The 19,892-nt window shown below is 37.9% G+C and overlaps 2 protein-coding genes across 5 annotated transcripts in view; both read right to left on the bottom strand.

Annotated features, from left to right (window-relative positions):
- The window catches only part of LOC117782094 (dual 3',5'-cyclic-AMP and -GMP phosphodiesterase 11), a 49,706-nt gene that overhangs the window by 2,307 nt on the left and 27,507 nt on the right, over window positions 1-19,892 (bottom strand). For 2 of the 4 annotated variants that reach the window (XM_034619042.1, XM_034619043.1), the window contains 14 exons: window positions 12,221-12,713; window positions 10,738-10,884; window positions 10,256-10,670; window positions 9,380-9,519; window positions 8,064-8,214; window positions 6,437-6,592; window positions 5,632-6,153; window positions 4,910-5,086; window positions 1,185-1,271; window positions 949-1,116; window positions 776-885; window positions 519-707; window positions 240-456; window positions 88-171 (listed from right to left, as the gene is read on the bottom strand). In XM_034619042.1, the coding sequence (XP_034474933.1) occupies window positions 88-171; window positions 240-456; window positions 519-707; window positions 776-885; window positions 949-1,116; window positions 1,185-1,271; window positions 4,910-5,086; window positions 5,632-6,153; window positions 6,437-6,592; window positions 8,064-8,214; window positions 9,380-9,519; window positions 10,256-10,670; window positions 10,738-10,884; window positions 12,221-12,713 (3,056 nt within the window). Of the gene's footprint in view, window positions 1-87; window positions 172-239; window positions 457-518; window positions 708-775; window positions 886-948; window positions 1,117-1,184; window positions 1,272-4,909; window positions 5,087-5,631; window positions 6,154-6,436; window positions 6,593-8,063; window positions 8,215-9,379; window positions 9,520-10,255; window positions 10,671-10,737; window positions 10,885-12,220; window positions 12,714-15,956; window positions 16,204-19,892 lie in introns of those variants that run through there. The other 2 variants (XM_034619046.1, XM_034619044.1) reach the window with 2 other exon arrangements.
- On the bottom strand, window positions 1,605-3,682 carry LOC117782095 (nuclear RNA export factor 1-like). Its single transcript, XM_034619047.1, has one exon. The coding sequence runs from the start codon at window positions 3,517-3,519 to the stop codon at window positions 1,696-1,698; it is 1,824 nt and encodes a 607-aa protein (XP_034474938.1). The 5' UTR covers window positions 3,520-3,682; the 3' UTR covers window positions 1,605-1,695.

The following is a 19,892-nucleotide window of genomic DNA, read 5'->3' as shown; positions in this document are numbered from 1 at the left end:
CTATAAAATAAAAAATAATTATTTAATCAGAGTTATGTAAGTAAAATCAAAAATATCACATTAATAATATAAAGCGCAAGTACGCACCTCATAGATGGGCAGGCAAATTGAATCAATAAAGTTCACCTGCATCATGGGCAGTTCATCCTCCTTCTCACGATTCATGATATCCTGTTGGAGATAAAAAACAAAAAAGAATCTCACCATCAATTGTGTCTATTTGGCATCAAGAAACTTACAATTGGTGTTATATTTAGTTCCTGTTTCTCCATGTCGCCCTGCTCAAAGAATTCGGAGCTCACCAAATCGGCTACACGCTTCTCAATCTCCCACGGCTTTGTAATCGCCGACAAATCACAGACAGTCATGCTCATTGCACGCAACAAGGCACGCGGCTCCTCGGAAACCCAGTAGCTCAATGGTTCCTGCACGCTCTCCAAGAAAGGGCCACGTTTTCTAGTTTACATAATACAAATTTATTTAAAGATTCATTTTCTATAAATGCGACTTTAACTCACTTAAAATAGACAGCGAGATCCGTGGACAGTATAGCATCCTCCAAGACGCGTATGACGCGACAATAATCATCTGATGATAGATTGGCTAATATTTGATTGCCAGGACTGTTGAGAATCATCAAGCATTGATCAAAATGATGATGCTCCATCGTAGATGTTGAATACAGCTGAGCCAACGGCGAGGATGCTCTGAAATTGATAAAAATAAATCAAATTAGAAACTATTTTCAGCTTAAATTATGTTTGATTGGGCCTACTTTATCTGAAAGGAGTTATTGGTCCCCCGATGATCGAGATCATGGCACAGGCAGCCAATGATGAGTGCCAGGCATTCAATTTCACCAAAGATCTTCCACCATTGTGTGGTCTATTGAATATAGTAATAATAATTAATTATTTTATAGATGTAAAAATTGAATTTTCAACTGACAGTTAAAATGGCGAACATCATTTGGGCCACATTGAAGGCATGTCGCCAGTTGTGATACGTCACATTGCGATAATTCTTCTTGACGCTCAACAACCAACGGCAAAGCACTTCGTAATCAATGTGAAAACGTTCCACAAAATCGAGATCCAAAAACATGCGCAAACAGGCCTAAAAAAATGTAAAAATAAATATTAAGAAATTGGTTTACATTATTTTAGTTAATCTAGAGAAATAACCTTTAACGTATCATCATCTTCGAAGTGTATGTCGTCAAATTTAAAATCATGAAGACGAAAATGTACCGCTGAGGGAACGCGCAGGCGCTGTAAAAGATTAAAAAATGATAATGGAATCGATTTAATAACGGGATAACAATTATCTATAGCTTGATGTCAATAAATAGGGTTGCCACTTGAAATACTTAAAATCAGGGAATCAAACCGCCAAAAAACAACTATTTCGATTTAAAGATTCTATTTCGGTTTTCAGATTGAGAAGTTTGAAGTTGATCAAACACATTGACTTGGCAATATGCATGTATTTGATCGAGATAAACATAACTTAAATTTGTAAGATCTTTTTAACATTACCAGAAAGAAATATTTAGTTAAAATTGTACAATTCATGAAACTGAGATTTAAAACAGTTATTAGCCGTGAGTTTAAAAATATAATGGTATATTTTATTTTGTTTATTATTACTAGTATTACATTTGTGTTGTTGCAGATTTCAGTTGCTGTTATTACTCTACTTAATGAAGGCCTCGGGTGGTATTTTATTTTCCTTGAATAGTTTCTCAAACACATAAATAGCTTGATTGAAATCCCAATTGGTTTCCTCCAGGCATTTGTGACTCCAGTCTAGATTCATTTGGCTTTGTGTACTCAAGTTCTGCACCATTTGCATTTTTGTTTCATCACTGAGTGAGGAGATATTCACATTTGTTGCAACTGCCGCTGACTGACATTGCAATGAATTAAGAGATGGATTAGTGGTTTGACTACGTTCAAATTCATGTGTCTGCTCCACCGTTGCACTTGTTATAAATATAGTTTCGTTGCGTATGCAGAAGCCAGCGTTTTGGGGCACCACCACAAATGTGCGCACAAAATAGCGCAGCTCATAGGATTGCAATGCATCTGTAGCTCCTGTGAGCTCCTTGAACAAACCCGTTACCGTGAAAACCATCATTTGGGGATTGCACATGGTCAGATCGACGGTGAAGCTGCAACGTTCGTGCAACGTACGTGGCCATTCATCCAATGTGGATACGCAGGCCAAGCGACCAATCTTCAAAAGTCGCATGTACCCTTCTCCACGTTCAATGTTCCTTGTGCGTCGCAGATTGCGATTGAATTTCCAGAAGCTGTCCAGTCTGCCCGCCTGAGTCATCGAGGGCATTGACATCGAGAGCAGGGCATGATCATGGTATGCATCTAGCAATGGCTGTCGATTACCTGAATCAAAGATATTGAAATACTGTTCCAGGAATTGTCGTAAAACTTCAGCGCCGTCGATGTTACACATAAAGGATGCCTTTGTTGTTGGCAAAACTACCGATTCCTGCGGCATTAATGCTTCTCCATCCAACTTGATTAGTGCGGGAAACTTGCGTCGCAATTGGCGGACAAATTGCACGGGATTCTTGTAGCGCAAGCTGCACGGATTATTGCGCAACACCAGCTCTACAAGTCGCAAACGGCAAAAGATAAAGAGATTGATCAAAGTGGGTATCTTATTATCGCCCAGATAGAGTATCTTTAAATGCGGTAATCGCTTTTCCACGCCCTTGAATGCCTCGATTGTGTGCAGTTCATTATCATTGAGATTGATGGCTTCCACATCGGGAATATTCTCGCATATAATGTCGAGGGCCACACACATTACGCTTAAAAGGAAGAGCGGGCAAAAGATGGGCTGGAGATCCGGATCGGCATGAAATCGAGATAAGTCCAGAGCCTTCGTCTCAATATTATATCGCTTGGCCATCACCATCTTCATCTTGGCCTTGAGCTCCTCATTGATAGTAACCGGTGGAAAGCCACAGCTCACAAGCGGACTCAGCGGAACTCCATCCGGCAGCTTGGCAAGACTTCCCAGTTGTTGTATACGCTCCGCCACTTGAAAATTATCCGTAAAGAAGATAACACGACTTTCTTCCGAGCGCCAATATTGTGGAATAATGACAAGGGGCGATATTGCCTCTTGCAAGGAGTGAAGCAGCGTCTCCTTCTCAAACAACCGACCATTACGAATAGTCACTTGATACCAGCCAAGTTTATTGGACACAAGCTGAACATATTTAGCACGTGGAATTGGGGAATCACGACGGCGTAATTTTGAGACGGGACGATCCTGCATCGTCATCATCATATCATCATCCTCATTCAAACGACGCACATCCTCAAGTCGCAGCTTGACATTAGTTTTCGGAGCTAACTGTGACGTCTTGAAGGTGACGCGACGTTTACTTTGATCCTTGTGACGCTGAGGATCCTCGACATTAGAAAAGCTTTTTAGCGCGGAGTAACGGGATCCACCGCCACCTCTATAGTTGCCACGCCTAGACATTGCTCATATAATGTTGCAACGATCTCAAAATAATTGCCAGCTGCGATTTTGCCTCGTGCCCACGAACGTGAATCAAAACACAATAGAGATGGTCGATATTTAGGTCACGATTACTTGTCACGGGTATTTCAAAGTAATTCCGATGACAAAACAACAAAAATCAGTAATCACTTCGATTATTGTAACCAGTATCTGCTGACTGACATGAAATTTAAAAAAAAGGTTCTACTACATGAAAAACTTTTATTCAATGTTCGTGAGAAATCTTCACTAATTGTACGATACATTGCCATTTTTTAAAACTTATCCAGATCTGGCAGCTCTGTTTCTTTTATCTCAAATAACCAGATTCTACTGCTTAATTTTGTTACACAGACATTTATCTACAGCAGAAACACAAGTTACTTCCAAATTTACCCAAAAATGGATATAAATAACGCAGAGCATCCACCCAGCAGCTGTCAGGGAATGCAAATTGATGCCCATGAGCCACAGCAATTCATCGTGATATTATACTTCTACTACTACTTTTACTCCTATACTCACTCTTACTGCTACTACTATTTCCATACTCACTCTTACTCCCATTTCTACTTCTACTCTCTTAGCTGAACACCCTGACAGCTTACTGTTGCACAGTGAGAACTTGCAACCATTTTCAGAAAAGGGTTTTTTACATATACTTTTTCCTTCCTCTATTTGTGATGGCATAATCGCAGGGGCTCTCGTAAAAGTAACGCAAAAGCGGCGCATAGAATGGCATAATTTTAATTAAAATTAATAACCCAGCAACGTGAACAGCTGACAAGGCGAGAGGCGGTCATAATTTTAGCCAGCATAATTACGAAAAGTGTCCAACGCGTGAGACAACGGCGAACCAGAAGCCAAGAGACGAGAGACAAGGGACAACAACACAAAGACAAATATAGAGACAGATGTGAAAAACTTGAACCAGCCCAGGTCCTAAGGCAACAAGGGAATGTGCAAGAAATGTAAGAACGGAGAGAAAAGAGGGGAATTTGCCCCAAACACTTCTTAACCAGTGTGCGAAAGTTTCTTTTTGTCAGACTTGTGCGAACAAACTAATTACAACTGTCAACACGTTGGGACCGGCAACAGAGTCTTGAGTTAGACGAGAAAAAAATGTAAGGACGGGAGCTATAAAAAAAACATGGAAGCTGAAACGGAACAGTGCAAGAATTTTATGAAGTGACATCAAAATGACACAGAGTCCAGTCTGTCATTTGTGCGACCTTTTTCACATACAAATTAAGCATTTAAATGCAATGCAGTCGCTGCTCCCTTAACTCCGCATCTTCCCTACTTCCCCCTCTTGTGCACACTATAAGAAACGACACCCTGGGGTGCCATTTCGTATTTTGAAACTTACGCGCAACCGATGTGCCTCATCCATTGTGGCTGATGCATGGTAGCTGAGCACCTCCAGGGTGACACTCTGCTTGGCCATGGCCACAATCGCCTTCTCGTACATGTGCGTATTATGGATGCCCATCCCGCAGAAGATGGCGAACGCCTCCACAAAGTTCTCATCGTTTTTGGTAAAATCCTGCAAGTAATTATTCACATTATTTTCAGATTTTCAGAAAAATAGCTGCTACTCAAATTATCTTATTAGTTGCAAAAAGATGTATTTTTGCTTATATGTTTTTTATGTTTATGTTTTCTAAATAAATTTAATTCAATTAATTTTTTTGCTTTTAAAACAAAGTTCATTTTGAATCAATCTAACAATATTTAGAGCGAACAAAGTTTTACATTTATTTAATTAAAAAACTTTCTTTACTGTAGGAATAAATTAGAGTTGACTCTCACAAATTAAAACTAGTCAAAAATTTATTATTTCCCCAACATTTTTATATGAAAAACAAATCAACTATAAAAACTAATTGGTTGGTTTTTCCACGAATTGTTTGTAAAAAGTTGTAATTCCAATGAAAAAATCGTAGCAAAGGCAAAAACTTAACTAATTAGAAATTCTTGTTATTTTTCAAACATTTCTAATTTGTAAAGTTAAATTTTTATTTTTTGCATCTTTAAAGATTTTCAAATTTGTAAATAGTTTTCTTTATTAATTAATGTAATGCAACTTACGAGCTCATTGAACTTGTTAATCAGCTGTATAACGCCAATGATCTGACCCAACGAATTCTTAATGGCCATGCAGAGTATGGAGCGATGCTTGAAGCTGGAATTCTCATCAACACTCGCATCGAAGCGATCATCCTCATAGGCATTTGGCACATTCACCGTCTCCCCGGTGGTGGCCACATGTCCGGTGATGCCAATGTTGATGGGGAAACGTGACTCATAGGGGCTGGTCCTTGAATTGGCCTCCTCCTCGCTCAGATCGTTCGCCTCGAAGTCAAAGACACGCGAAAAGCTTCCCTTATCCGCCTCATGGACAAGCAAAATCTGGACACGTTGACATTGAATGAGACTCTGCATGTGGGTGAGAATCCGGAAGACCATATGCTCAATGGTGCTCTGCTCCTCGAATATCATGCGGGCCAAGTCGAGTAGCACCTGATTCCGTTTAATTTCCAGTTGAGATTTCTCAAACAATTGTGCATTACGTAATCCGATGCCGCAGAACTGCAGATACGAAGCAAAGACCTAGAAAGTACACGGAGTTAGGGATTATTGTTCAAGCATTTCATCAGTTTTGCTGTCGGTTGTCGAGCGGATTATGCGGAAGAAAAAAATTCATAAAGAAAAGCCTTTTTCTCACAGCTGGGTAATCCCATGTTCTGACAGTTTGTTAAGCTTTTTCTTTTGTTAAATAATGAATGCAATTTGCATGTGGCAGCCACTTTGAGAGTAGCTGCAAACAAAGAGCCTGCAACTGGCACATGCGGCAAAAGCCGCAAATGTGGTGATTAAGATCGAACACACTCACCTTTTCATCGATTTCTGAGAAGCATTCGCCATTCATTTTGTTGATGACCTGCGCCACGCCAATCACATCCCCGCCAGAATCCTTGATGGGCATGCAGAGCAAGGCTTTTGTCCGATAACCGGTCAGCGAATCAATTTCACAATTGAAACGCTCATCCTGAAAAACGCCAAGTGATGGTTAAAGGAATTTTCATAGGCTAATAAATAAAGGATTGATTTCTTATTTAAAATAAGATGTGGGATATAAAAAGTCGGATTTTGTATTATTTATTGTAATATTTTCTTCCAGCTCTTCTCTTTTTTTGGACTCTGTTAAAGACCTTACTAAATAACTGGCAGTTTATGATATTTATAACTGAAATTCCATAAATATAATTGTTACAAATTTTTTAAGATGTTTTTAGATACTGAAAGCATATTTTTTTTGTTCAACATTGTCATCCTTAATGAAGATAAACTTCCCTTTTGTTGATAAAGAAATATTATTTTGTAATACATTTAAGTTTATTCCTTCATTTACTAAGATAATTACAAGTGCTGTTATGGCCTTGTTATGATTCTATTTATATAAAGAGCATTGTCGCTGTTCATAGAAAAATGTCTTTGTCGCATGTCTAAATATAGTTTGTTTTGTATTCCTAAGCCCAGAGTCTAGACAGTTGTGCTATTGTGCAGAACAAGCCACATATATGTTCACATGTTCCGGCATATTTATCCATCTTCATCTTTTTTACACCAATTTTAAGCTGTTAATTCCGCTATTTGTGTAGGTCATAATGTTTCGGCCATGCCTGACTTGCAGTTTTACTTTTTTTTTGTCAGTCTTTCATATAGTTGTTCGTACAATTTGTGCCAGGCAAAGTCCAATAATAAATAACTCGTGCTAAACGTTCCTTAAGTCTATCATCTGTGCAGAGGGAAAGAGAAGGGAACTGAAGACTTCAACTCACACCTCATCACATTCAGAGCAAATTGTGTAGAGTTATCAGTCTAAGATTCACTTAATTGTGCTAAAATGTTGTGATAAAAGAGCTAACACACATTTGGGCACTCAAATGCGTCACACTTGTGCATTGTATACAATTGTTAGCCATGTCTTAAATTGGCTTTAATAACAAGATAAAGACACGCGCCAAATAGCCCACAGACTTAAAGCCTTTAAATTGGGGGCTCAGATCTATCAGCAAAAAGTATCATAACATGGCCTAACATGGTCTTAACCTTGGGCATAACTGGCGTATCTTTTCGTTGGCCACAAGATTAATTACGGCCCAATTGGCCTGGCAGCAAGTTACTGGTCAGCACAGAAAAAATACACATACATATTTTTCTTTTGGGAAGGTTAAATTCAGTGAGCAATATTGAAACTTAAAAAGCAATTTGGAGCAATTTGAACTTTTACTTCTATATATCTAGCTGGGTGAATGCTGTGAATGTGGATGGAAATGTGAAATGTCGAATGAATGCGAATGTGAATGCTCCGGCTGTTTGCATCATAAATCTTTGCAAGTCTCAAATTTGCCACTGTCCAAGTTGGAGTTCGTTTTAGGGTCATTTGATTTATGGTCGTCTATAGGAAATGGCATTCAAATTTGTCAATTGATTGTTGCTGAAAACTTTCCACTGACCTGGTAAGCATCTGGTATGTTGACCGGCTCCCCGCTCTCTGCCACATGCCCCGCAATGCCGGTGCCCCATGCAACGCGCACTTCCTCCTGCTGTTCCATTTCCTCGACGGTGCTGCGTGGACAAACATCGAAGAGCTTCGACACGAGGCATCTGCAAAATGTTCGGAAATGTTAGGTATTATCTTGGATAAAATGTATGTATATAAGTTCAACGAGTTTGCCGCAATTCTACAATTAGTTTTTCCCTACAAAGTGGCCCCCTGAGGACACATTTCTCTCTACTTTTTTCTCTGTCTGTCTAAACATCTCTCTCTGTCGCTATCTGTATGCCAAAAACTGCATTCGAGAAATCATAAAATGCCAAAAATAAATGCCATCAAAAATGTTGCACAGACAAAGTTGAAGCTACTGTTGCTGCTGCGCAAAAAGTTGGCAACAAAATGGCTTTGGGCCAATGAAGTCATCGCCGCTTTGGCAATGCACAAGAGCCAAAGTACGGGCCAAAGCACTTGCCTGATTACGAAATTCAATTTTCACAGTTATTAGTGTTAAATTCTGTATACCCCAACGTGGGATGCAATAAGCTGAACAATTGCTCTCAGTAAAGAGGTAAGAAGCGCAACTTTTTATAGCGTCATCTTAGAAAGTGCTTGAGGTAGTGGAAAATTAAGTTTTTCCTTTGAATATTTGAAACTATGGAAAGTCGAACAACGATATGCGTCAGCGATCAACTAAAGATAGAAATGCTACAAAACAATCTTTGTTATTATTGATTGCATAAATAAGTTCAAATAATGTAAGAAAAGCATCATTATTTTTGGAAGCAATTAATTTTGAATTCTCTTTTGCATTTATAAACTCGGAAAAGCTGTTGATAAACTTTTACCTTGAAGTGTGACTCAAGAGGAAAGAATTTCGATTTCTTTTAACAAATAATACTTAAAACAAAACTATTAAAGGGAAAGAAAGTGAGATAGAGTTAAAAAGTCAAAGTAAAACTATTCACAGGAAAGACCCCAGGACACAGATAAAGTACAGATTTAATTATTAATTAAATTGACTCGGAAAAAGCAAAGGAGTCAGCTGATTTTTTTTGACTTAACTCGATGACTACCTCAGTTCTGAAAACAATTTGGTTTTCAAAGGAAACTTGGTTGAAAGGGATTTCTGTGACATGCCGGATTATAAAATTATTTATTATTATATTTTCATTATGTTGATTCAATTCAAGTCACTTTATCTTGATCTGATTTTGATATTGATCTCTAATTTGAACTCTATTCTTTCTAATGTTCATATTTCATAGTTCTACTCACTTTTTAAGTCCATCGGCGCCATTGCAGCGTCCCTGCACCAGAAACAATGAACCCCGATCCGCATTCAGCAATATGGAAACATTCTGTAAAATCTTGTGACATAACGTGCGCACTTCCAGCTCATTGCAAATGTCCTTTACCTGGAAAAGAAATGAAAAAGCGAAACCACATTTATGATTATTCAATAGAATTTTAAGTTAAGTGGTGCCGTAAATGTTACAGTTCCCAATAAGTGGGAACATTCGACATGCACGTAATGTGGGGTGTTCTGGTTAAACAAACAACTCAATCAGCTAAATATAATAGTGTAGAACAAACTGACTGACTGACGGACAGACAGACCGACTGACTAGCTCAGTGTGTGTGACTGAGTGACGTCTGTGACAATATAGCTCAATGTTGTTTGTATGTTTGACCGGGCCGTGCCTCTTAACTGTTTGCTGATAATAACGTCAGCCGGCCAAGTAGTAGGCAAATATGATGTTGCATATGTGCAAAATCAATTGCAGCAAGCGTGTTGTAACAACTTATAAATAAACTGACGATAGAAATTCATTTGAAAATGTATGCAATTCCATGAAGCGTAGGCGTTATGGGCTATAAAGCCAATTATTTGGTCCGAATGCGCGCTTTTTTATTGAGGTTTTTTCCATCGAATTCTGAATCATTTTAGACAAATGAATGTGCAGTAGATCTACTTTCTTTTTCGAGTAGTTCAATTATTTAAATAGGTTTAGTTTTACAATTTATATAATCAATTTTTGTGTCGTCTGCCTTAACTTCGTAAATCTCTTAACTTGTCAATTATTAAATCATTTTTTTCTATATATTTTATTCAATTTGTTAGAGCTGTTAATTAAAATGCTATATACGAACCAGTTCAAAGATCAGCTCCTTCTCATCCAGCTGCTTCAGCTCAATGCGGGAAAGACGCTGTGGCCGTTGATGACAATGATGATAGGGATACGGATAAGAGTTGTTGGGACTTGTGGCATTGCCACCGGGGCCAATGGGGGCACTGCAGTTGCTGCTGCTGCTGCCAACGGCGCCGCCAGCCTGATAATGACTATGCTGATAATGCTGATGATTGTGATTGTGATGATAATGATGATGCTGAGGCTGATACTGATATTGTCCAGCAACGACACCGCCAACATTTTGCAAATTGCTGCAACTGCCAGTCGAGTTATCCAACTGAGGGGCAATGCTCAAAAATGTGGGTGTTCCATCGATAGTATTGACAATGGGCTTCAAGAGGCCGCCGCGCTCAAACTCATGAGCCGAGATTTTGCTGAAAGTGAAAACGATATCATTAGTTAAGTTTACTTGAGAAATATCAAGTATTTATTCGAACTTACCGCACGGGAGTTGTAGCTCCGGAGCCGCCTCGTGAGCTACTCGTCTGTCCATTTGGATGTGTGGGTGAAGTGCTGCTAATGACATCGTTGCCAGCGGTTGTGGCATGCGACACGAGCCAAGCATCCACTGTCTGACGAGTTGCCTTTCTGCAACGGATAAAGAGAGAGTCCAAACGTATTAAATTACTATTAAAAATTAAGCATGTTTGGTCAGTGGACTTTACATGCATGCGCCACCAAATGAAATTGTCTAATAAAAATGCCAGCTCATAAATATTCAGCAAGCGAATAATTTGGCGTCATGCTGCATGCCACAGAACCCACATGTGTCCCTATGGCAACACGCGCGTGAGGCATAAAAATTTAGCAATCACAGCGACCAACTCTTTTGAGAGCACAGAGAAGAGAGAGAGTGTGAGAGAAGGGGTAGTAACTGTTAGCTAGTCGAAAAACTGTTCAAACAGCAGACTCTCTTTTTCATATGTCTGACATATTCTTATGCAAAGTACACAAAATTAAGCCTTTTTTCTGGCTCGTTTAATGTGCCCAACACGCCCAACGGCAAACCGACAGCACAACAACAGCAACTACAATCAAAAGGAGACAACAGCAAAACTGTGGAGCCAAAGGACCGACATCGTCTGTTGGCCATGAAAATAAAGCCCAATTTATGTTTTTAGTTGTTAGTGATTTTTATTATGTGTCATAGCCAAGGGCCGACACAAGCGAATGTCCCTAACACACACACATACGCATATTTATATCTATCCCTACCCCCTTACCCATCTCTATGTATGTGTGTGTCAGTGTCAATTTCCGGTTAACGGCGGAAACGGTCAGCCAGCCGCTTGGCTGCCCATAAATACGGACGAAACTATGGCAGTGGCATCAAAGCCAGCCTTTGGCGCATGACATTGCAATTTAAACAACTTTGTAAAGCCTCATAACTTAAGATATTCTTAGAGTAAATGAGCGCTTAACACAAGAATTTATTATTAATCGATTTATCAGAACATAATAATAATAATAAATTTTCCATCATTTGACCTCTACTTTGATTCTGCTTTAAAATTGAAAAATTAAATTTATTTACATCACTGTTCATATTTTCTATACCTTTCCCTTTCTTCTTCATTAAGAACTGCAAACTGCCATTACTTTGTCAAATCTTAAACTATTTTCATGAGGAATGTAAATTTTATCATAATTTGGCATCTTATTGGATTCTGCATTAAAATTTGAAAATTTAATTTATTTCCATTCTGTTCATTTTTGTAACTGGTATTGTAACTTGATGTATTATTTGCCGATTGTTCGGCAACTCGATTTTTTTTTTTCATTTCAAACTCAAAACTCGATTCACAGTTTGGATTTACATAACTTTAATACTTATTCTTGAGAAATCAGTAAGTCTTAATTGGCCCTAATAATGTGTGGATTTTTTTTGTTCCACTTTAAGTTTGTTTCAGAGTTGTCAACTCACCTTATAAAATAATCCTGTACAAACTCCTGATTCTCATCCATCCACGCCTCCATCCGCGCATGCTCTGGATCATAAGGTCGACTATGCTGTGGTGATGAAGTCTGATGATAATGATGGGAATACCCCTGATATTGTTGCTGCTGTTGGTGATACAACACATGTTGGTGTGGGTGCTGTTGTTGTGAATGTTGTTGGTAGGCAGCTGCTGTGGTTGCAACATAGCCGGCAGTTATGTGATTGTTGCCGCCATTGATGTTGTTGCCGTTAATGTTGTTGCCGCTAATGTTGCAATTACTGTTGCTGCTGTTGTTGTACTGATAGTGGGCGGGGGATTGCTGTTGCTGTGATAGCGGCAGGGGGACACCGGTGCGTGTGGCAAGAAGCAAGCTATGCTCACTCATTCCGTACCCTGTGCCCCCCTGCTCCGCGGGCATTCTAGCCGCTAGCTGCAGTGGCGTCGACGCTGGCTCCTCAATGCTCCGCAAGTGCAGGCCTGCAAGAAACAGAGAAAATAAATGATAATAAATATATGATGTATTTATTACATTAGATTAGATTATTTTATTGGGAGATGGATTATCAAATTATCTACGCCTTCGACTAAAACCAGAGATTATAAATATCAAAGTCGGAATTAAAATTATTTCATTAGTACAAAAACATTGACACAAAAATGAGTATTTTATTTCAAGAAACCCAAAATAATGACAATGACAAAGTTCTTATATGAAATCATTATTTCGGTTATTTGACTTATTGAATTTTCACATCTGCTGACATTTTTATGTGTGTTCCCAATTCGATTGCACGACAACATTTGCATTGCAAATGGCCGACATATCCTTTAAGCGCGCTGCAAAGTCACGCGCGAGTGCGGAGGGAGGAGCCCCCTCTGCCACGACCATGGCCTCACCCCTTTTAAAGACCATATGCAAATTGCTGTATAATCATAGGATAAAAACTGACACACGCTCGCAAGCTCTCTCTCTCTCTCGCTCTTGCTCGCTCTCTCTTACTTGCTGTCTGTTTAAATTTTTAATTTTAGCACTTTGCGAACAAAAAAGTGTAAAAAAAAAAGGAAAACAAATTCATTTTTGCTGCAACTGTGTACATAAATTCAACTAAATTGCTTTTCCAGCTCATCAATTTGGGGGCTGGCTCAACAGACTCTCGCGAGACAATTAAGAGCATTTAAAGCATTGTCTCACGCGGCGTATACGTAATGCCATAAATAAGCCAAAATGGGATACAGGCAACGCACTCAAACTGTGTCGACTCAGTCAACTTAACATTAACCGGAAATATTGGCAATTTCCGTGAAATATTGTCACTCAACCCCAATACCCCATTATCCCTCTTATTCCTCCCTCTCTAACGTATCTGGTCTCTGTAATGGCGCCCATTGAGCAACTTATTAAGTGCTAAAAATAGAAATAAATACTTGTATCCCTGCCATGGTGATTGTGATGGATATCTAAAGATATCAGAGCAAGAGTTTGTCATTCAATTTAAAATTACTAGAGTGTGTCGGTGTGTGTGTATAAATTTGATTTATGATCAACTTTTTGGTGTACAGCTTATAACAAAATAAGCCAAACATCTCACACACAGACACACAGGACTCAAAGGGTAACAAGCAAATATATACTCCTGAAACGAGTTGCTCCCAACCACTGACAACTTGACTCTCTGGAATAAGCTGACGAGCTGAAGCATTTACAAATTGATGGCGTTTAGTGTGCTAGGGTTCAATTCATGAGTTTAACTGAAGCAGTTACCAAGAATTGCAACACAAAAATGGTCATGCATTTGATAAGCTAGTTAATGCAAGTTTCTTAAAGAAATTTTGAGTACTTATTAAATTTATCGAAAGCAACAAAAGTTATAATATATTGTTTGGCTTTTTAACAATAAAATCATTACAATAAATGATAGTTCCAAGGCAGAGCCAAGATTTACATAGAGAGAATACATTTTTTATAACGCTAACAGTTCATTCAAAGGAAAACATATGCGAAAATACATAAATATTTTATTGTATTTCCATAAAAAAAATTCTTTTGACCTGTGTGGTCTCTATAATTTTTTCCTTTTAACCAGAAATGTTGTTGACTTTAACAAGTTGAATAAAGTTATTACGAAAATTCTCGCTACATTGCAATACAATTTATTATTTGCTTTCATTTTTATGAAAAATCTGCCATTTGTTATTTGAAAAGTGTTCTTTCTTATTTTTCTTTCTCCGCATTGTCAACAAACATTAAAAATGTGTGCACATGTGGAAATTCAATTTTCGGAATGGATATTCACAACATAAATTTCAGTTCATCACATATTTGGTTTGCCATTTTTTTAAGAATGTCGTATAGTGCATTTTATTTATTAATACATTTCTCTCGGTCCCTGGTATTACTATGTATAGGTTTTTGGCTCGTCTTGGTGCTTAAGCTACCAATGGAAGTTTAAAGTTGGCTACTTAATGTTGAGAAATTTATGAGCAAGCTCAAAAGGAAGCGGGTGAAGAAGAGTGACACAAACGAGTGCTGCACTTACATGCATTTCTCCTCTGCTCTTCCCTCTGCTCTTCTAAATCCGTCTCCCACCATATATGTGCTACACTAAATCTTTTAAGCTGCATTTGCCTTGCACAGGCAACATGCAACATGCTTAAGCTGCTGCAAAACATTTGGCAGCACTCCTCAATCCCTCTCATGCCTCACGTATTACCCATTCCCCGTACACCTCATCTGGGATACACATGTGTACCTCCTCTTGCCCACTCGAAAGTCAAATGACAGCGTATCGTGCATGAGTGGGCGCGACCACGCCCCCTTCACCAACGGCATTGGCACTCTGCTGCGACTGCGGTTTGATGATGCGTCAGCTTTATATAAGACATCCCGCCCCAGGCTTAGCCTGCTATGGCAAATTTTTCCACAGCATTGCAATGTAATTTTACTTATAGTAACAGCAAAAAAATAAAAGTTAAAAGTGCTCGCACAATAGAAGAGTTAAACGACTAGCAGATATGCTGGATCTTTAAAATTATTGTGAAAAGCTTAAGCAAATTTTAGTAAAAGATATCTGACTTTTTACATTTATTATTAAAATACTATTACTGTTTATTCTCTAAATAACAAACCTTAACATTAATATATGTATTAGAGAGCTGCACAAGCACAACAATTATGTTTTACAAGCACTCTGCTCAAATTCAAAACAAATAAATAAATAAATCTAGTGCATTTGCTGATACTAACTTACTGCAAACGTACTTATATTATTATATCCTAAAACAACTAAAAAATTGTAAAATTTATAAAAAATATTTATTAAAAAAAATTATTTTTAAGTAACTTAAAGATAATAAAATTTTTCTAAACTTCGTCTTTAATTAATTAAAAGATTCATAAAGTTGAATGTTTTTTATGTAAAGTGTACATAAGTGCATAATTCAAATACCTCTTTATATATATGCTTTACGTACATGTTATGTGTTGATTTTGTTGTAAAAGCCAAATGCAAATTGAAAGTTGGCAAATGTGCAAATGAGAACAAATTTGTACTATCATTCACTTTTTCTGTTTGTTCATTCTTTTAAGTTGCAACATGAGTGCAGTAGATCGATGGGAAAATATTGTTATTGCTGTTGTTTCTTGCGACAACATTTTTGTGTATATTTTTTACACTTGCAAGATTTTTCCGTGTTCATCTTTGGATAGTTGTTGTTTCTCACCTGTTGTTGCCGTTGTCTCATCCACTTGTTGTTGTTGTGGACTATGCGTAGGTGTTTGATGTTGCTGCTGTTGCTGTTGTTTATTGTTTTTGTTCTTGTTTTTGTAGCGACAACCACGAAATCGACACATACTTGCCGCTTGGCCCATGGGGCCCGCCAGCAATGCGAATGTTAAACCCTCCGTTTTAATGAATTTAATTTTGTCAACTTTAAGCAGCGCTGCCGCGTAACGTAAACTGTATTTGTTGTTGTTATTGTTGTTGTTATTTTCAGCAGCGAATATTGTTGTTGTTGTTCTCTTAGCTGAGGACTCAATTGTGTTGACCTTGCTGCCGCCAAATGGCCGCAATATTTGACAAACTTTTTAATATGTTGTTGCTGACTTTGGTATTGTTTATTATTGTTTGGCTTTGCAGCACGTTGTTGCAGTTGCATAATAGCAATTGTTTATTTATTCAATTTGTACGATTGTTAATTTTAATGAGCTACGAATGCACTCTCAAGACCTGTTAAGATTAATGAATTTGATAAAAATTCTGCAGGCAAGTAGAATTCTTTTTTCATAATTTCTGCACACTTTCTGTGGTTTTTTATTCAGCCTTAAGCCCAGCGACTTTGATGCTGGCAATTCAATTAACACTTTAGCCGCAGCCCAAATGCAATTGCAGACAGACGCCAATTGATAAGCAAACAAAGGCCGAAAAGGTCCCTTAAAACGTGGCAGGGGCACGGTCTGGTGGCAAGTGTGGGCGGCCACACGACAAGCAGACAATGCAGCAGAACACACACAACACAGAACAGCACACGTAGGCAGACAAGCACTGAAATGTCAGTTAAATAAAATCAACATGGCCAACAAACAGCTCGTACAGACCAACCAAATACTACTTGTAAGCCAAAAGCAAATACAACAAGAACTAAGGAGTCGCAGTTCAAATACCCTCTAAAAATTAATGACGTTCTCCATAGAAAGTATAAACTTTCAATTATGAAGATATCACTTGATTTGAAGCTCACATTTGGTTTGTAAAAACTTGTCATCAAAAAGAGACCAAAATGTGGCTTAAAATTAAATTAAGGATCAGTCAAATTACCTATATTGAAAAGCTGTTGAAAAGTACTTAAAAAGCATCTTGAAATAAGCAAAATAATTCTTTGTAATCATACTCAAATATCGATTACAGCAAAGGAACTCATCGGTTATGATTATTGTTTTCAAACACATAAGCTCTTTTAAAAATCTTACCAGTATATATCTATTATAGGTCGGATTCAGTTTGGTTTGGTTAAAATGGGTTGGGTTGAGTTTGCATTGGATTGGTTTGGTTTGTTGTCTGAACTCAGTTTACAATCGCCATGCAAAATAAAAGAAGAAAAAAAATAGACTGACAGCAAACCGCAGTAGCTAATCTTATTCTCAGTGGCACTTATGCATTCAGTCAGACAGTCTAGCAGTCAGTCAATACTTGTACTTATATTGACAATTGGGTATTGAATTAACGACGTCCATTGGCCGCCACTTGAAGTGAAGAGAGAGATCTTCAATGATTTAATTTCAGTTGCCAGCTGTTGCATCACTTCTTGGCAGCAACAGTTGACAGCGGAAATGATTTAATTTCCGTTCAGCGAAGTGCAGCGGTATTCAACAATAGAAATCATCATCATCGTCATCTTCAACGTAGCAAGTGGCATGTGGCAGACAAAAGGATTTCAACTGCGTTTACCACTCTTAATGGAATAGACTGGGCCAAAATGTGTTGATACTGGCTGATTGCAAGACTGCAATTTTCATTGAAGTTGATTGCTAAAGTGATTCTTTGAATTGAAAATGTTTGTTTTAATTTCCGACAAAAGCAGAACAAGAAAATATAAGCACACTTAATCAAACTTGACTTAAATGTACATCTATTAGCATTATCAGCAATGGTAATTGGTTTGGTAGCTTAAATTAATACAAGATATTCTTATAGCAGCTGTACAAGTTACCAGTATTTAAAGGAGATTTAGACGATCAATAAAATTCAAATGCAACCATCATCATCAATATTTCGAGTCTATCATATTCTAAAGAGCAAGAATATGAGTGTAGAGAGCACAAGTATGTATTCGCTTTAAAGAAAATTCGAATCAATGTCTTAAGTTTACTAATAAAAAAAAAATATATAATAAAAGAGGTATCGTGTCAAACAAGAATTCGAAGGGTCGCAAAAGAAATCATAACACTTTGAAAAATTTATCAAACTGACTATAACTACGCTGTTAAACAGACTGAAAAAACGCTTTGGAAGTCAAGAAACTTTTGCAAAAGACCTTTTTATGTCTCAATAATAATTAAAGAAAAAAACAATTTAATGCTGCCCAAAGTTGGAGAGCAAATCCTACTTGAGTTAATGAAAAGGCAGTCGAAAAAGTTTCAATTAGTGAATTCAGTTAAATGATTTGTCATTCATTGTTTGTTGTTGCTGCTTACATGCATTGCTCATACGCACCGTAGTCGCAACTATTAAAATTGTGAACAGCTATTTTCGCTATCTGTTCTTGGTACTCGTACTCGTATTCATATCTACCCCTAGCAACCGGTGTGTAACCACAGCAACGACAAAAGCGAACAAAAAAGAGCTGAATACAAAAAAAAACAGCCACAAAACTATTTTTATGCCAATGGCGACAACCGCAAACATTACACAGACACAGAAATGCATAAAGTTACACACTCACACACACACACACCTAGACGCACACACACATACACTCACAAAAACTCAGACTGACGGTTGATGGTTAGCGGTCGCTTACATTATGTCAATAGCATAGGTAAAAGTAATAGTGGGTAGAGTACAAAGAACCAGCAGAGAGAAGAGGACGTAGAGAGAAGATAGGTATATTGTTCGGCTGTCCATGTCTGGCTAAGCAAACGATGTTCATTAATGTCGCACGCCAGAGTTTTGCGAGCAAGTTAAGATAACAGATAACAAATGCTACACTTAGAAAAATAGCAGAGCAAATTGTACTTAATCAAATCATACCACTATAGACGGTAGTCTATGAAGGTAGCTAGAATGATTTATTGCCTAGTAGATTAAGTCCTTTGTGGACCATTGAAGATTGTCCCATTATCATATGGTTTTAATTTAGATATTATTTAACAATTTAATTGAAAAACGCTACATTCTCTCAGTGTATATGATAGTAACTAGAACTTGTGCATGCCATTCATTGAGTCGACCTTTTCATTTTCTTTATTCATTCTCGTATTTTTTTTTTGTGGCAATACAAATAGACAACAATGTCTACACACACACAGATAAAGAGAGAGGCAAATAAAAATTGGTGTGAGTGGGCGTAAGTGTCATTAGGCGGCGACGGCGGCAAACGCGTCACTTTGGCATCGATTAGTGAAGGACGGACAGCATGTAGCTTGTAGCAAGTGGAAAGTGGCAAGAAGAATGTGGAAGAAGGCAACCAGGAGGATTGCATTAAAACGCTTTAAGTGTTTTTTTTATTTTATTTCATTTAATTTTTTTTCTTTTGTGGATCAATAACCTGTTGCTGCTTTGTACAGTTGACTTAAACTACGCGATGAAGTTTCACTTATTCTTTTACTTTCTGTTTTGTCTGTTTGTTGACTGTGAGACAACGCGGCGTATGCGTGATACAACGCATTCAACTCGTTGATTTTAGCGCCAACTTGTGAATTATCATTATTAAAATACAATAAAATTAAAAGAGTTGGTCAAAAAGAATATCAAACGTATCACACAAAAAAATAATAAGAGAAGTAAAAAAAGGTGATACGATGCACGCGTGGCTGATGTTTGTGCGCATGTAACACATTCCAATCAAAGTGGAAATTGGCATAGCAGACAGAGCGGCATATGGGGCATGTGGAGCATTTGCCAGTTAAGAAACAGCCCAAGTAAGCCAAATTGAGCTGGC

The sequence above is a fragment of the Drosophila innubila genome (genome assembly GCF_004354385.1).
Source record: "Drosophila innubila isolate TH190305 chromosome 2L unlocalized genomic scaffold, UK_Dinn_1.0 4_B_2L, whole genome shotgun sequence".
In the NCBI taxonomy this organism is placed as follows: domain Eukaryota; kingdom Metazoa; phylum Arthropoda; class Insecta; order Diptera; family Drosophilidae; genus Drosophila; species Drosophila innubila.
The sequence above is the reverse complement of the archived record's forward strand: the minus strand, read 5'-3'. Positions and strand labels throughout refer to the sequence as shown.

Bases quoted from the DNA above. Each gene is read 5' to 3' on its own strand.
- LOC117782095 (XM_034619047.1), bottom strand. From the start codon at position 3,519: ATGTCTAGGCGTGGCAACTATAGAGGTGGCGGTGGATCCCGTTACTCC.